Source organism: Piliocolobus tephrosceles, chromosome 14 (genome assembly GCF_002776525.5).
Source record: "Piliocolobus tephrosceles isolate RC106 chromosome 14, ASM277652v3, whole genome shotgun sequence".
Taxonomy (NCBI): Eukaryota; Metazoa; Chordata; class Mammalia; order Primates; family Cercopithecidae; genus Piliocolobus; species Piliocolobus tephrosceles.
In genome coordinates, this window is record NC_045447.1 from 10770827 (window position 1) to 10787020 (window position 16194).

The following is a 16194-nucleotide window of genomic DNA, read 5'->3' on the forward strand; positions in this document are numbered from 1 at the left end:
TTCTTTTCTTTTCTTTTCTTTTCTTTTCTTTTCTTTTCTTTTCTTTTTGAGATGGAGTCTTACACTGTCACCCACGCTGGAGTGCAGTGGCACAATCTCAGCTCACTGCAACCTCCACCTTCCAGGTTCAAGGGAATCTCCTGCCTCAGCCTCCTGAGTAACTGCAATTGCAGGTGTGGGCCACCATACCTGGCTAATTTTTTGTACTTTTAGTAGAGGCGGGGTTCCACCATGTTGGGCAGGCTGATCTTGAACTCCCGAGCTCAGGTGATCCGCCTGCCTCAGCCTCCCAAAGTGCTGGGATTACAGGTGTGAGCCACCGCGCCTGGCCTAAAATTTATATATGTTTCTTAGGAAATAATTTGGAACTTAACAGAAAAATATGAAAAAAGAAAAAAAATCACCAAAAATCTGCAAACATATTTAACATTAGTATTTTATGGTCTAGTCATTTTTAAATTATACACTGCAAATAACAGGACAAAGACGCTAAACTACAGGGTCATGTTGATTCACAAACCTTGTTGGATCCCTGGTGGAGTTAAGGGGAGGTCCCCAACAGGGGGGCCCTGAAGAATGCTGGGGCTCTGGACAGAAACCCCAGCCTCTGGCCTGACCCTATGCCCCACCACTGCAGGGTTCCAGGCCCGGCCGGAGCTCCTGGAGGTGTTCAGTACGGAATTCCAGATGCGCCTCCTCTGGGGCAGTCAGGGTGCCAGCAGCAGTCAGGCCCGGCGCTATGAGAAGTTCGACAAGGTCCTCACTGCCCTGTCCCACAAGCTGGAGCCTGCCGTCCGCTCCAGCGAGCTGTGATCCCAGGGACGTTTCCCCTCTGCAGCTGCGGACAGCATCAGGGGCAGAGGGGCACAGACCTCTCCCCAGAGCACCCCAAGGACACTGTGATCAACCCGAGAATGTTCTGGGTTCAACTCAAGCATCTCCCTTGCACCTCCAGGGTCCTGTGTGGACCCTGGGTTCCATCCCACCTGCTACACGCTCACCAGGTCTCCATTGAGGAAGAACAGGAACGCCGGTTCCCCCACCAGCTTTTGCTGCTCCCCTTCCTGCTGGGGTTCCCTGTTTTCGAGCCATGGGAGGCAGGCTGCTCACGCCTCCTCACTCTCCGTCTGTCCCTCACCCACACCAAGGCCTCCATCTCACTGTAAATAAGTCTCTGTGTTCTGTAAATAGATGTACAGAAGCCATGTTATTTCTTTCATATAATAAACTTTTATGACTCTTTATTCTGTCTCTCGGGCTCCTGGGGTAGAAGGAAGCGCCTTTTCTCAGGTAAAAGGTAGAAAACTTCATTCAACAAATGTTGTGAGTGAGTGGTCAGTATCTGGGGCCAGTGGCATGGGAGTAAGAAGAATTTACCAAGACAGTTGTAGGTAAAGAAAGGCAAATTTATTAGAGAAAGCATGAAAATGCATTGCAAGGTAGCGATGGGCAGATCAGCAGAAGAGGAGCTGACTGCAAAGAGACAAAGCCTTGCTGTGAGTTTTTATGGGATGGCATTTCTGCTGTGTGCTCAACAGGGCTTTCTGCAGTACTGATTACACCAAGGTTGCAGTGGGCTAACCTACAGGTGTCTGGTGAGAAGTTGGGCACAGGAGGGCTGTGTGACCTGAACTATCAAGAAGGCAGACATCTGGCTGGGCGTAGTGGCTCACACCTGTAATCCCAGCACTTCGGGAGGCCGAGGTGGGCGGATCATGAGGTCAGGATATCGAGACCATCCTGGCTAACATGGTGAAACCTCGTCTCTACTAAAAATACAAAAAATTAGCTGGGCGTGGTGGTGGACGCCTGTAGTCCCAGCTACTTGGGAGGTTGAGGCAGGAGAATGGCATGAACCCGGGAGGTGCAGCTTACAGTGAGCCAAGATCGCATCACTGCACTACAGCCCAGGTGACAGAGTGAGACTCTGTCTCAAAAAAAAAAAAAAAAAAAGGCCGACTTTGAGCTTATCTGCTTTCTCTTTTTGCTTTCCCCTGGTCCCATCAGCATGACTGATTTTCCCTAATTAGGACTTCACAAAAAATACTTCTTCAGCACCTGCAACAGTCCAGATTGTGCCAGGAGCCAGGGTTACAGCAAGTATGAAAACCCAGTCCCTGCTCTCTGGGAGCTCACAGACCAGTGGGAGAGAGAAACAGCTAATTCCAACCCAGTGCTCCTACCCCCTGCCCTGGCCCGGGATGCCATGGCAACGGTTCCCACAAATGCACAACCAAAAATCCGAGGATTTGGGGTGGAAGGGCTTTTTGAAATCTATGATCCCAACTCCCCTCTGGAAGACTTGATACCTGAAAGGAGAAGGGACTTTTCCCGGGTCACAGCAGCAGAGTGGGAAAGGCTCCACCTGTTCCCGGACCCAGACTTCTCTCCTTTTTTCTCCTTGATAGTGGAAAGTACTCATTTTCTTTTTCTTTTCTTTTTTCTTTCTTTCTCTCTTTCTTTTCTCTCTCCTCCCTCCCTCCCTCCCTCCTTTCCTTCCTTCCTTCCTTCCTTCCTTCCTTCCTTCCTTCTTCCTTTCCTTTCCTTTCCTTTCCTTCCCTTTTTGTTTTTTTCTTTTTCTTTTTGAGACGGAGTTTCACTTATGTCACTGCAACCTCCGCCTCCCGGGTTAAAGTGATTCTCCCGCCTCAGCCTCCAGAGTAGCCAGGATTACAGGCACCTGCTACCACGCCCGGCTAATTTTTGTATTTTTAGTAGAGACGAGGTTTCGCCATGTTGATTCGTCCGCCTCGGCCTCCCAAAGTGCTGGGATTATAGGCATGAGCCACCGCACCCAGCCGCAACTACTTCTTTCTTTTCAGGCTTTGCTATTTGGCCCCCTAAGCCTTGGGGTGTGTGTGTGTGTGTGTGTGACTATGTGTTGAGGTTGGTAGGGACAGGGTCTTTGAGGTGGGCCATGAAGGCTGTTGTCTTGGTTCCCTTACTCCAGTGGGTGGGGGAGGTGGGCAACATGGATCAAAACGAATCCAGGCCAAGCTGGAGGCCTGGGAAGCCTGTGCGCTGAACCTCAAACGTCTGGAGTCCTTTGCCTTCTGAATCTTTTGACCAAGAGAGGCTGATAACATGGAACCGCGCACTAGGGCTCTGGCAGCAGCCAGACTTGGGTTTAGTTCTATTGTTTACCAGCTGCGTGACATTGAGTAAAAGGCTTAACCTCTTCGGTCCCAAATGCCTCCTTATTAACATGGGGACAACAACAGAACCCATCTCCCAGAACTGATGCCAAGCATTTGGCCACAGTTGCTGCTAGGTGAGGGACAGTCCTGTTTCATACACAACAGAATGTTGATAATCATTTATTGATCACTTTCAGGGCCAAACAGTTTGTGTGCTTGTATCTCATTGAAACACCACCATTTCTCTGGATAGCAGACACTTTTACCATATTACAAGTTATATAGACATTTAGCACTAATGGCACAGAGTAGGTGCTCACCAAAAACTGTTAGCGAGGGCACTTTTGTCACATAAAACAAAAAAGGAGCATGCGAAAGGCGCTTTGCAAGGTGTAAGGTTCCGCACAAGTTTTTGCTGTAATTGTTACGTCGCCCTTTGTGGTCATAATCCTTTATTTATTCTTTCTGAGTTACTACGATGGTACCCTAGTTACCGTGGCCATGGAAACGCGGCCCGCCGTCGCGGATTGGACGGTTCGCGGGTTCCCCCTGGAGGCCACCTTCTGGTCCTGCTGCGGAAAGACCGGGCCTGCCTTGGAGACTGGGAGAGGGGTGTCGGGAGTTGTAGGCGATGGGCGTGGCTGCTGCGGAGCGGTGCACGCCGGGATTTGCAGTTCCCGGCCGAGGCCGTTGGCTGCTCCACACCGAGCTCGGGCCTCACCCGGATGGCGGCTGTGACGCGCAGCTGCCGGCCCTGGGGCTCGCTCCTCGGGCTGCTCGGGCTGGTCTCGGCCGCGGCCGCCGCCTGGGACCTGGCTTCCCTGCGCTGCAACTTGGGCGCCTTTTGCGAATGCGACTTCCGGCCCGACTTGCCGGGTGAGGCGCCAGGGAGCCCGGAGCGAGGGGCGGGCGGACGCGGGCGTGCTGGGAGCCCGGCTGGCCCCGGCCAGAGCAGCTGAGGACTCAAAGGGTGGGACCGGGGGGCGGGGCCGGCAGACTTGCGAGGGTGGAGGGTACTCGTTGAGGTCCAGGAGGCCCTGCCAACCTCAGCCAGCAGAGCCCTTTGGGGGAGATCTTGGGCCTCCCTGGAATGGCCTGGCCGTCAAGGGAGAAGAGCGCCTTGGGTATGGCCGAGGCTGGGGCTGACCTCGTTGACAGCTCGCCTTTAGGGCTGAGTGCAATCTTGATGACCGCCTGGTGGGGGCGCTGCCGAGCTGAATCAGGCCCGAAGGTGGCTCTTTTCTGCCACAGACCCCAAGGTCCCCGTGCCATGTGCATAGACAGCTTGGACAAACGTAAGGACACAGGAGTCCAGACATGACGTTCCAGACCAGGTTCCAGACATGACGTTCCCCTTGAACCTCTGCCTTGGTGGGATGTGTCCTCACCATCCTCCTGTGGCCCTAGGTCTGGAGTGTGACCTGGCTCAGCACCTGGCCGGCCAGCATCTGGCCAAGGCGCTGGTGGTGAAGGCGCTGAAGGCCTTTGTGCGCGACCCTGCCCCCACCAAGCCACTGGTCCTCTCCCTGCACGGCTGGACCGGCACCGGCAAATCCTATGTCAGCTCCCTGCTGGCGCACTACCTCTTCCAGGGCGGCCTCCGCAGCCCCCGCGTGCACCACTTTTCTCCCGTCATCCACTTTCCCCACCCCAGCCACATCGAGCGCTACAAGGTAGGCTGGATGCGTCCTTGACCACTGTTCTTCTCACCATGGGGTGCCACCCTAGGGTTCTCCTCACCATGGGATGCCACCCTAGGGAGTAAGTCCTGAGCCCAGACAGGGGAGTCACCTGCTCCAGGCCACACAGCTGGCTGCAGCCCCAGCCCTCAGGACCCATCCTGCACAGAACTTGGGAAGGTGCCATTCTACCTGGCAGGGAGTACTTTGATTCCTTGGGACAGTAAGGAACCTGGCAGTACCTACCTGCCAGGGTTGTTGTGAGGGACATGAGATTATATCATTGCAGATATTATTTATGGAGCACCTATGTTTGTCAGATAATCTGCACTGTTGTCTTGCTGGAAATCAGCCCCAATTTGTGGCTCAGAGTGAGCATCGGGAAATACTGGCTCTTACTACTACTGTTGTTGATTGCAAGGTACCCTCCAGGCTGATCAGTTTCAGCTGTCAACACTGCTGTGTAGTTTCAGGGAGCAGGAAGGAGCCTTCCTCTTTTATAGAAAGCAGCAGGTGTCGTGCAAGGAGCCCTGAACAGGGAAGTGGGAGGCTTGGGTTTGAGTTCCTGTTCTGCTGCTGACCGGCTGTGTGACTTTGGGCGAGTCTCTGCCCCTCTCTGGGATACAGTTTCACCATCAGTCTCACTAAGAGGTTGGTGCTCTCTGGGAGACCACATCACCCTAGAAAGGAGGTTAGTTTTTGGTTTGGGAAGAGGTCTGGGGTTGGGGGAGTTTCTCCAGCTCCCCCTGGAACTCCTGTCTCTCCCCTACAGAAGGATCTTAAGAGCTGGGTCCAAGGGAACCTCACAGCCTGCGGCCGCTCCCTCTTCCTCTTCGATGAGATGGACAAGATGCCCCCAGGCCTGATGGAAGTCCTGCGGCCTTTCCTGGGCTCCTCCTGGGTTGTATACGGGACCAACTATCGCAAAGCCATTTTCATCTTCATCAGGTGGGGCCCGGCTTTGCAGGGGGCACGGTGGGGGGCCACTTCGCAGAGGTTCAGCTCTGCAGCCTTGGCCTGTGCTCCCAGCAGAATCCAATTCCCCGTGAGCTTAGCTGGGCTTTCCCAGTGCCCCGCACCCTCTCAGAGATGACACTGGCATTCCGCCTGGTTGCTTCCCTTTGGACACTCTCAGCCCAGTCTGGGCTCAGTCTTTTTGATCACCACTTCCTTGTGGAAGCCCTGCCAGGTTGAGAAGTTTTCCCTCTTTTGTGGTGAGGAGGACACAGGCCTGGGGAAAACAGGAACAGAGTTCTTGTCCTTTAGTCCCAGCTCTCAGAATCCTTGCTGTGTTTCCTCAGGCAGCATGGCTCCACCTCTCTGAGCCTCTGTCTCTGCTTCTGAACAGCGGGGCCAATAATGATGCCCCGATATCTTCCTGGAAGTTTAGTGAGGGAAAGTCAGTTGAGGGACACAAAAGCGTTTTGTAAACTGTAAAGTATGTGGCATGTGTAGGTGAATTGCAGGGGCCATAGATATGGACACCATGGAGGGGGAAGTGGAGTGTTTTCAGTGGGGTTGGCTCCTCCCTGCACTGGGCTGTGCTCCTGTCAGGTGGCAGCGGGGAAGCGAGGGTCTAATCCTGCCCTGTGCTAGTCCTCGTCTGAGTCTCAGCCTGGGTCCCCCATGGTTTTAGCAACACGGGTGGCGAGCAGATCAACCAGGTGGCACTGGAGGCGTGGCGCAGCCGCCGGGACCGCGAGGAGATCCTCCTGCAGGAGCTGGAGCCAGTCATCTCCCGCGCAGTGCTGGATAACCCACACCGTGAGTCTGGCTCAGCAGCCCCCTCCTGGGCGGCTTCACCCCACACCCAGGGGCCAGGCTTTCCCGGGGTCTCATGCTTTGCCCACTGACCTGCTAGTTCTGAGCCCAGCTTTGGCACTCCCAGCTCTGTGACCTTGGGTCAGCCTTACAGGCCCTGAGTCCTACACCCAGAAGGCGGCTGAGGGGACTGAAGCCAGCATCTTTCCTCCTGCCCCTGGGGGATGGGGGCTGGCTTCTCCCTTCTTGTGAAGCACAAGGTCCCCTCCCCACCTGCCCTTCCTGCAGATGGCTTCTCACACTCAGGCATCATGGAAGAGCGCCTCCTAGACGCAGTGGTGCCCTTCCTTCCACTGCAGCGGCACCATGTCCGGCACTGCGTGCTCAATGAGCTGGCCCAGCTGGGCCTGGAGCCGAGGGATGAGGTTGTCCAGGCTGTGCTGGACAGCACCACCTTCTTCCCTGAGGACGAGCAGCTCTTCTCCTCCAATGGCTGCAAGACTGTGGCCTCCCGAATCTCCTTCTTTCTCTGACTCCCCGGGTGGTATCCTTGGCCCCTCTAATGGCCAGGCCATGCAGGAAAGGCCTGGGGCCTCTGTCACAGGAACCCAGCGCACCAAGTGAGATGAAGGGAGTGGCGGCTGGGCCACAGGACAGATGGCTGGGAAAGGGCCCTGGCCTCTAATCTGGCTCAAGAGCATCTTGGCCCTGGCCACCTTCCCCAGGGAAACCCCTGGTCACCCCAGAACCTCACTGAGCCCTGACCTCCCCCTGCAGCCTGAGCCTTCTTACTGTGAATTATAACTCAGGGACTGTGGCTCGTGGCGGCGCTCCCTCCTTAGTCTGCCACCCTTGCCCCTTTCCTCCTTGGTTGGGCACCATGCCCCCTCCCCTCCACCCCACACCCTGTGTCCATTTCATCAAGCCAGGTGGAGCCTTCTCAGTTTCCATAAATGGAGGGACTCAAGCTGCCACTTGGGCCTGGTTTTAGAAGTTTTTAATTTTGTAAAAGAAGAGAACAAGTATAATAAACTCAGCTATGGGACCAGAGGACTGTTTGCTAAGACTTTTAATTGCTCTGGAAGGAGGCAGCTGGCTCAGTGCCAGTGTTGGGGGGTGAGTACAACTGCTCCCCTCCCCAGCAAGAAGTGAGGGGCCAGATGGTCCCGTCAGAGAGCTTCATAGTAGGTGAGGTCCTGACCCACCTCAGTTTTGCTGAGACTCGGGCTGGGTCCCCAGGTGGACTCAGCCTTGCTGGAAGTTGAGCTCATGCCCCGGCTCTTGCCCTGGGCAGCCTCAGCCTTGCTGGTTCTCTGGCCCTGGCCTTGAACATCCTCAGTCTTGCTGAGGCTCCAGTTTGAGTCATAGAAAGCCTCAGTCTTGGTGGAACTTCGGAGCAGTCCCCTGCTTCGGCCCTGGGTGGCATCAACCTTGCTGGGTCTCCAGCTCCGGCCACGAGCAGCCTTGACCTTTCTGGGCCTCTGCCTTGGGCTCCGGGTGGTCTTGGTCTTGCTGGGCTCCTGCCTTGGGCCCTGGGTGGTCTCGATCTCGCTGGAGGTCTGCCTCTGGCCCTGGGTGGCCTCAGTCTTGCTGGAGCACCGCCCTTGGCCCTGGGTGGCCTTGGTCTTGCTGGAGTTCCTCCTGTGTACGGTGGCCTTGGTCTTGCTGAAGGTCTGTCTCTGGCTCTGGGTGGCCTGGGTCTTGCTAAGGCTCTGCCTCTGGCCCTGGATGTCCTTGATTTTTCTGGGACCATGGCTCAATGCCTCCCTGTTGTTCCCAGAGTCTGAGGATTGCGTCTTCAGCAGTGACGAGTCAGAGAATGTCATGGAGGTGGCTGAGGTGCTCCTGTATTCCTGGCAGATAGCCGACGTCTCAGTCTCTGAGGTGCATGTGGTCCTGACTGGGAAGGGTGTGCCAAGAGCACCCATCAGGCCTGCCGCACCTGCCCTGGACAGCTCCGGGAAAAGAGGCTTCCCAATTTCACACTGGCCTGTGGCCCTGAGGCTTCGCATTACCTGCAGATCACCCCCGCCCAGCCCCCCAGCGCCCCAGACCCCGAGGGGTAGGGCTGTGACATGGGGGGAGATGCCTAAGAGCCCCCTTCTCCCAGTCCCAGGCCTCTGCTCTGTGGCTGCCCCTGCCCTCTGCTCCTGTTGCAGCAGACAGCCCCAGCAAGGCCCCTGCATCCCCCTGCCTGGCACCCCCCTGCCCTTCCATCCTTGTCCCCACTAAAAGGCGCTAAATGCACCCACAGCCCCAGCTTCCCCTGCACTGTGTCTGCCCTGTCTCCTGGCTGTCGGGTCACCTGGGAGCCTTCTTCCTGTTGGAGCTTAGAGCTCATGTCCCAGGGCAAGGACTATGCCAGTCATCCCTGTGCCCAGTGTTGAGCGCAGGCCTGGCCCAGGGCACTCGGTGGGTTTGCTGGATGCACGAAATGAAGAAGGGGCCTGGGCCCTGCCACTCCCCTCCCCACCGAGGACTGCGCACACCCACCCTGGGGCCTCTGAGGAGCAGCCTCCCCGTTCTTCACTTCTGTCTTCCGTGGGGGCTGGGGCCCCACGGAACTGGGGCTAAAAGCCCCCTGGCCATGCACAAGGTTTGTGGGCTTTTTTCTGGGACAGGGCTGGGAGGGGATGAGAGCAGAGTAGCAGCTACCATGAAGTGCCTGGAGCAAGCCTCGGCCTCCCTGCCCATGTTGGGCACTGCCCGCTGAGTCCTCGGCAGGCCCAGCAAGAGTGTTACTCCCGCTCTAGAGCCACTCGCCCCAGGCCACCCAGCTGTCAGCAGCAGAGCTAAACTCACACCTAGGCCAGCGGTCTTCGACTCCTGACCTTTGACCACCCTGCTGCCTTAGTTTTCTGAGGCCTGGCGGGAGCCCCAGGGACTTACAGCTCATGCTGGAAGCTAAAGAGGTCTGGTCGAGGTAGCTGTCAGACAGGGACGCCACCTTGCTAGGTGTGAGCTTTGGTTTCTTCTCCTATGGCAAGAAACAGGCTTTGTAGTTCAGATGGTAGGAGGCCCACGCAGCTGCGCCTCTAGAAGGCCAGCAGCCCTGGGCCGCTCGGTGGTCATTCTCCTGAGCTCAGAGGTCCTTGAAGGTGCCAGGTTAGGGTGGGGTGGGGACACACAGAGGCTAAGCCTGGCAGGAACGGGGTGGCCACGCTGGACAGGCATATGGTGCCATGAGGACAGGTTGTGTTGAAGGGGCTGCTAGCGCCTTGGCTTTTTCAACTGCAAAATGAAAATTAGTTGAGGCGTGGGACAGGCTTCTGTAAATTATAAAGGGCTGTGCCCTGGGGAATGCTTATGGAGGACTTGAGGAGCTTCTCTAGGCTTTACCCCCTTCCATTCTCCCAGTACAAGTGGGGACGGAGGGATGGGGAGAGCTGCTAATGACCATTTCACCGACCAGGAAACTAAGGCTCAGAGCCCATAAGCAACCTGCCCAGGGCCACTCAGCCAAGAAGCAGAGAGGCCGAGTTTGAATCCAGGTCTGCTGGCCACCACAGCCAGACCCTACCTAGGCTGCAGGTCTCTGCCCACGTTCACAACTGCAGACAGCGCGGTGCACCATAGTGCTCCAGGCGCCAGCTGGAAGTTGTGCTCTGGGCTCCATCCACTTCAGCCCAACATCTCCCGGGGGAGGGAGCCTCTGCCTTCGGGGGCACACAGAGGGAAGGTGTGTACTCTAATATTCATTCTAACATGAGCTAGAAAACTGAAGAGCTGCTGGGCGCGGTGGCTCACGCCTGTAATCCCAGCACTTTGGGAGGCCGAGGCGGGTGGATCATGAGGTCAGGAGATCAAGACCATCTGGCTAATGCTGTGCAACCCTGTCTCTACTAAAAATACAAAAAATTAGCTGGGTGTGGTGGCGGGTGCCTGTAGTCCCAGCTACTTGGGAGGCCTGGGCAGGAGAATGGTGTGAACCTGGGAGGTGGAGCTTGCAGTGAGCCAAGATCGCGCCGCTGCACTCCAGCCTGTGAGACAGAGTGAGACTCTGTCTCCAAAAAAAAAAAAAAAAAAAAAAAAGAGAAAACTGAAGAGCTAGCATTTTCTTTCCTCTTTTCTTTTCTTCTTTAGACAGGGTCTTGCTCTCTCACCTAGGCTGGAATGCAGTACTATGATTACGGCTCACCGCAGCCTCAAGTGACCCTGGGGCTCAAGAGATCCTCTTGCCTCAGCCTCCCAAGTAGCTGGGACTATAGGCACACATCACCATGCCTGGCTAATTTTTGTATTTTTTTGTAGAGACAGGGTTTTGCCATGTTGCCCAGGCTAGTCTTGAACTCCTGGGCTCAAGCGATCTGCTCATCTTGGCTGCCCAAAGTGCTGGGATTACAGGCATGAGCCACCACGCCCGGCCACATTTTCTATTGATGGCAAGGGAGGCTGGTATTCCTATACTTCAATTGTGTAAAGTTTCCTTTGAACATTAGTGTACTTGATGTCTACCAGCAGTAGAACAGAGAAACACAGGACGGAATATTCTGCAGCACCAGTGACAGGGAGCAGGCTGCTGCCACCTGCTGCAGCGTGAGTGACGCTCACCATGCTGTCCAATTATGTGAAGAAAAGACAAAAACTCATGTTTGGCGTTAGGAATCAGGACAGCCTTGTAGGTAGGGTGGGCTACGGGAGGGGCCTCAAAGGGGGCCCCAGTGGGCTTCTGGGAGCTGGGAAAGTGTTCTTTCTCGATCCGGATAATGATATCATGGGTGTCATGCAGTTGTAAAAATTCATCAAACTGGCACTTATGATTTGTGCACTTTCCTATATTTACGTTACATTCAATGAGAGGTTTTCAGAAACAAATTTAAGAATTAAGAAAATTCTGGGGGCCGGGTGCAGTGGCTCATGCCTGTAATCCCAGCACTTTGGAAGGCCCAGGCATGCAGATCGCTTAAGTCCGATAAAAATACTAAAAATAAAAAAAACTAGCCAGGTGTGGTGGCACGCACCTGTAATACCAGCTACCTGGGAGGCTAAGGCATGACAATTGCTTGAACCCAGGAGGCGGAGGTTGCAGTGAGCTGAGATCACGCCACTCTACTCCAGCCTGGGTGACACAGCAAGACTCCGTCTCAAAAACAAAAAATTCTGGCACAAGTGGCAAGTGGCTAGTGCATACAGTAGAATTCGTGACAGTGACCATGAGCAGGGGTGTGACTCCTCTCTGTGAGGGCCCACATCCCCACACACCCTCCCTCAGGAGCACCCCTTGCTTGTACCATCCCCATATCATAGCAAGATGTCCCCAGCCCATCACACAACTGAGGGAGTGCAGAGCCAGGCCTGGAAGCCAGACTCCACTGGCCAGCATCCTTCAGCCCTGGATTGGGGTACGCTCTGCCCCAGACCCCAAGGGCTTCGGGCCCTGGCGTGTGCTCCACTTACCTCTTTTTTCTCCTCCTCCTCTTCCTCCTCCTTGGGGGCCTCAGCCTCTCCCTCTGAGCTTCCCGGTTCTACCTGCGGAATCTCAGAGGTGGCCTGCAGCTTCTCGGAGGTCTCAATCAAAGGCTCCCCCTGCTTCCATGAGCGCTGCAGGGCCAAGGCCTTCTGGCGCTCTAACTCCCGCTGCTTAAGCATCCTGCCAAACAATGCCCCCCGGGCACTGTCAGTCTCCCTGGCCCATGCTGGTCTCTCTAAGGACTAGACAATGGCCCTGGCATGCAGCTGGAGCCAGAGGAGCCTAGAGCCGCAGCCATTCCCCAGCCCTGGCCTACGCCCCCTGCTCCAGGGCTTACCCCACAATGCCTTGTGGGCCGCCGGCCTGCAGGCTGCCCTCCACCATCCGTTCCAGCTGCAGCCTGGCCAGGTGGGCTATCTGTGTGCTAAGCACCTCCTCCACAGACATGCCCGGGAAGAGGTTGGTCATCAGCAGGGACAGCTGCCATGAAAGGGGGTGACCAGAGCCAGGTGAGGGCCAGAGCAGCGGGCACACAGTATGATGCTGCCCTGATCCCGCACAGCCAGATTTGGCCCTTCCCAAGACTGAAGAAGGAAGAGTTTTGCGATGTTTTTTGTTTGCTTGTTTGTTGTTTTGTTTTTTGAGACAGAGTCTCACTCTATCGCCCAGGCTGGAGTGCTGTGGCACAATCTTGGCTCCCTGCTACCTCTGCCTCCCGGGTTGAAGCGATTCTCATGACTCAGCCTCCTGAGTAGCTGTAATTACAACCGTGCACCACCACGCCTGGCTAGTTTTTGTATTTTTAGTAGAGACGGGGTTTCACCATGGTGGCTGGGCGGGTCTCAAACTCCTGACCTCAGGTGATCCGCCCGCCTCGGGCTCCCAAAGTGCTGGGATGACAGGCATGAACCACCGCGCCTGGCCTTATGAGTGTTATCAAACCAGACTTCTTTGGTGGCCGAGGAGTATCTTTATGCACCAGGCATGACTCCAGAGCGTACACGCCTGACGTGGCAGGAACCTACCTTTGGTTGCTTGGGGTTGAGGAGCAGGACAGTGGCCACATCCTGGCGTGCCCCAAAAATGTTCTGCAGCAGCTGCCGGCTCTTGGCCCGGTACAGGTAGTACTGGGCCCTCTGGGGATTGTGCCGGATGGCTGTGGAGAAGTGGTCCTCTGCCTTCTGGAACTGCCTGCAGGACACAGTGGATTCCGAGCTGCCATGAGCTCGGCCATCTGTGGGGAAAAGGGTGGCTTCCGGGCCCCACTGAGGAGTTACACAGAAACCAGGCTGGGTCTGCTCCCCCCACCACGCCCCTCTCCTCTCTCTCCACCAGCGACGTCCCTGATGGAGCCAACACTTAGATGCCAGTGTGAAACTCCACCATCAATGAATATTTTTATGATCTTGGGGTAGGGAAGGCCTTTCTGAGAATGGCATAAACCCATCAGCTAAAATGAAAATATTAATTTGCCCATGATTAAGTTCCAAGTTATTGAGTAGTAAAAATATCACAAAGAAAACCAGCATAGGGAGGGCACGATGGCTCACACCTGTAATCCCAGCACTTTGGGAGGCAGATCGCCTAAGGTGGGGAGTTTGAGACCAGCCTGGCCAGTATGGTGAAACCCCGTCTCTACTAAAAATACAAAAATTAGCTGGGTGTGGTGGCAGGTGTCTGTAATCCCAGCTACTTGGGAAGCTGAGGCAGGAGAATTGCTTGAACCCAGGAGGTGGAGGTTGCAGTGAGCTGAGATTGTGCAATTGCACTCCAGCCTGGGCGACAGAGCGAGACTCCGTTTGAAAAAAAAAAGGAAGCATAACTGGGAGAGGAGTTTTTTGGGGGGGGCGGGGGGGGACACCCAGCTAATTTTTTTGTATTTTTAATAGAGATGGGGTTTCACCGTATTGGCCAGATTGGTCTCAAACTCCCGACCTCGGGCAATCCACCTGCCTTTGCCTCGGCCTCACAAAGTGTGGGGATTACAGGGGAGGACGACCGCGCTCATGCCCAGGGGAGAGAAGCAACTTGATTGACCCAGGGATCCCAGCAGTTGGCTTCCTGCCCACCCCACCCTCAGGCCTGCCCCGCCCACCGTGGGGGCTGGAGCCCACGCACCTGCGCTTCTGCTCGCAGAAGCCCATCTTCTCCTGCAGCAGGCCCATGCGCGTGTTGGCGCCCTCGTCCTGCGGGCTCAGCGCCAGCGCCTGCTGGTAGTCCGCCTCGGCAAAGGCCAGGTTGCCCAGCTGGAAGAAGCAATCTAGGGTCCGGAGGCGGGGGTGAGTGGACCCCCAACTCCTAGTGCCTGGGAGCCCCAGCCCAGTCGGCTCCAGCCCCAGGACCAGGGCCTGAAACTGGTGGCTGATAACCCCCATAGGCGGTCACGGTCCCCATCCCCTCTAGTTTTCTGGGCGTCTGGGCGCTGTTCCCCAGCTGCCTGTTTGAGCATTTTAAGGAGTCTGGAACCAGTTTGTCTAAGGTAACATTTCCCCGAGTGTGTTCCTGGGATACTGAGACTATTACATTTCCTCTTCCCTCGCTTCCTTCCTTTCTCCCTTCCTCCTTCCCCTGCAGGGACCTCAAGTGCCCAGTGGCGGCCTTGAAGATGGCGAGGCTCCCCGCATCCTCTCCCCAATGCCCCAGTGGCTGCGCACCGCCTCGGTTGATGTAGAGCCCTTTCTCCTGCTGCTCATCCCGGAGGGCCTTGTTCAGCAGCAGCACGCCCTCCTGGTAGGCGCCCTGCCTGTAGCAGTGCACGGCAAAGTCGTTGTAGGTAAGCAACAGCTGGCGCTGCGCCTGCCGCACCATGTCCTCCTGGTCCTCGGTCACCATGTCCAGCACCTTCAGGAAGTCCTCCACTGCCGCATCAAACTCCTGGAGCCGTCGGTACATGGTGCCCCTGTGGGGGACGGCGTGGCAGACGGCAGGAGGGACATGAGGGCCAGTGCACCCCCACCGACTGGTGAGTGGCCAGACCTCCTGACCCATGGAGGCAGTGGCGATCCCCACCTCATTTGTCCCGTGGGGCCAGCTCTGGACTGCTACTCAGATAACCCACTAGGTACTGATCATTTTATTTTTTGCAAAAATACCCTCCCTCTTTCGTTTTGGGAGCCAGGTGTATGCCAGTCTCTACATTAAAACATTTTGTACAAGAAACAGGTGTTTTACCACCACTGTTTGGATAGGTTAATTGGCACAAAATCACAGTGGCCTTTCATGTCACTGAATCACTTGTGGGATACTAAGCCCAGCCCCTTGGCATAGCGAGAGGTTGACTGGGTGGACAACCCCCCGGAGTCACTCCTGCCAGGGCAGCGGCGCTCCCTCCTGAAATGCAGCAGGATGTGGTAAGTTCCTGGGGACCAGACTCAAGCCTAATTCTCATCCACTGAGCTGGGCTCAGCGCCCAGTGTGAACTGCTTAGCAGGCTGGGGCTCTAGGATTCCTGGGGTAACTGGGACATTTGTTGCCATCCCTCTTCCAGCTGTAAGAGACCACCTCTGTAATGCCTTAACCCAGTAGGAAGTAGGGTAAGACTGTTAGAGGCTAGCTGGGGAAACTGAGGCCTAGAGAGGGTCAGGGACTCTCCTTAAACCACACAGAAAGTATGTGGCTGGGCAGGGCCTGGGACCCAAGGCCAGCACCTTCCCAGGCAGTACCGGAAGAGGAAGAGACTGGGGTCCAGAGGGTTGTTCTCGATGGCACAGTTGATGCGCTGCAGTGCGTGCTGCAGCCTGCCCTGCACGGCCAGGATCCCCGCGTCTTGGCGCGCCTGCTGGGCCTGGGCCACCATCTTTTGGAGCAGCGTCCTGGCCTGTGGATGCTTGGGATTCAACAGCAAGGCACTGTGCAGATCCCGGTAGCAGAGGTGGGGCTGCAGGAGGCCAGGGGTGGCATCAGGGGCACAGGTCGACTGAGCCATGGGACCTGGAGGCCTTTCTTCAGCAGGGTGGCATCACACCATGCCTCCTCCATGCCCCCCACATCCCTCCATGTTCCACCCTTTCTGCTTTTTTTTTTTTTTTTTCTTGAGATGGAGTCTCACTCTGTCACCCAGGCTGGAGTGCAATTGGCGTGGTCTTGGCTCACTGCAACCTCTGCCTCCCAGGTTCAACAGATTCTCCCGCCTCAGCCTCCCGAGTAGCTGGGACTATAGGTGCGTGCCACTACACCTGGCTAATTTTTTTTTTTTTTTTTTTTTTTT

General features: G+C 55.9%; 3 protein-coding genes across 8 annotated transcripts in view; 2 read left to right on the forward strand and 1 right to left on the reverse strand.

Annotated features, from left to right (window-relative positions):
- SH2D3C (SH2 domain containing 3C) overlaps positions 1–1244 on the forward strand; it is a 40835-nt gene extending 39591 nt beyond the window's left edge. For all 4 annotated transcript variants that reach the window (XM_026457169.2, XM_026457171.1, XM_026457170.1 and 1 more), the window contains one exon: positions 638–1244. In XM_026457169.2, coding sequence (XP_026312954.1) covers positions 638–813 — 176 coding nt within the window. In that variant the 3' untranslated portion in view covers positions 814–1244. The remainder of the gene's footprint in view (positions 1–637) is intronic.
- A 1718-nt stretch (positions 1245–2962) lies between these two features.
- TOR2A (torsin family 2 member A) lies at positions 2963–7627 on the forward strand. Of its 3 annotated transcripts, XM_023217089.1 has the most exons (5): positions 2963–4013; positions 4545–4810; positions 5589–5764; positions 6453–6580; positions 6866–7627. In XM_023217089.1, exons 1-5 carry the CDS (start codon positions 3863–3865, stop codon positions 7108–7110), a joined length of 966 nt encoding a protein of 321 aa, XP_023072857.1. In that variant the 5' UTR covers positions 2963–3862; the 3' UTR covers positions 7111–7627. The 3 variants fall into 3 exon arrangements, with proteins under 3 accessions (XP_023072857.1, XP_023072858.1, XP_023072859.1); XM_023217090.1 differs by lacking the exon at positions 4545–4810 and having other exon boundaries at positions 2970–4013; XM_023217091.1 differs by lacking the exons at positions 2963–4013; positions 4545–4810 and adding an exon at positions 4831–5507.
- Positions 7558–16194, reverse strand: part of TTC16 (tetratricopeptide repeat domain 16) — a 16017-nt gene continuing 7380 nt past the window's right edge. Inside the window, exons 7-14 of the mRNA XM_023217085.2 lie at positions 15650–15864; positions 14642–14886; positions 14106–14247; positions 13013–13178; positions 12325–12467; positions 11975–12167; positions 9467–9554; positions 7558–8477 (exon numbers count right to left, since the gene is read on the reverse strand). Of these exons, the coding sequence (XP_023072853.1) occupies positions 7747–8477; positions 9467–9554; positions 11975–12167; positions 12325–12467; positions 13013–13178; positions 14106–14247; positions 14642–14886; positions 15650–15864 (1923 nt within the window). The 3' untranslated portion in view covers positions 7558–7746. The remainder of the gene's footprint in view (positions 8478–9466; positions 9555–11974; positions 12168–12324; positions 12468–13012; positions 13179–14105; positions 14248–14641; positions 14887–15649; positions 15865–16194) is intronic.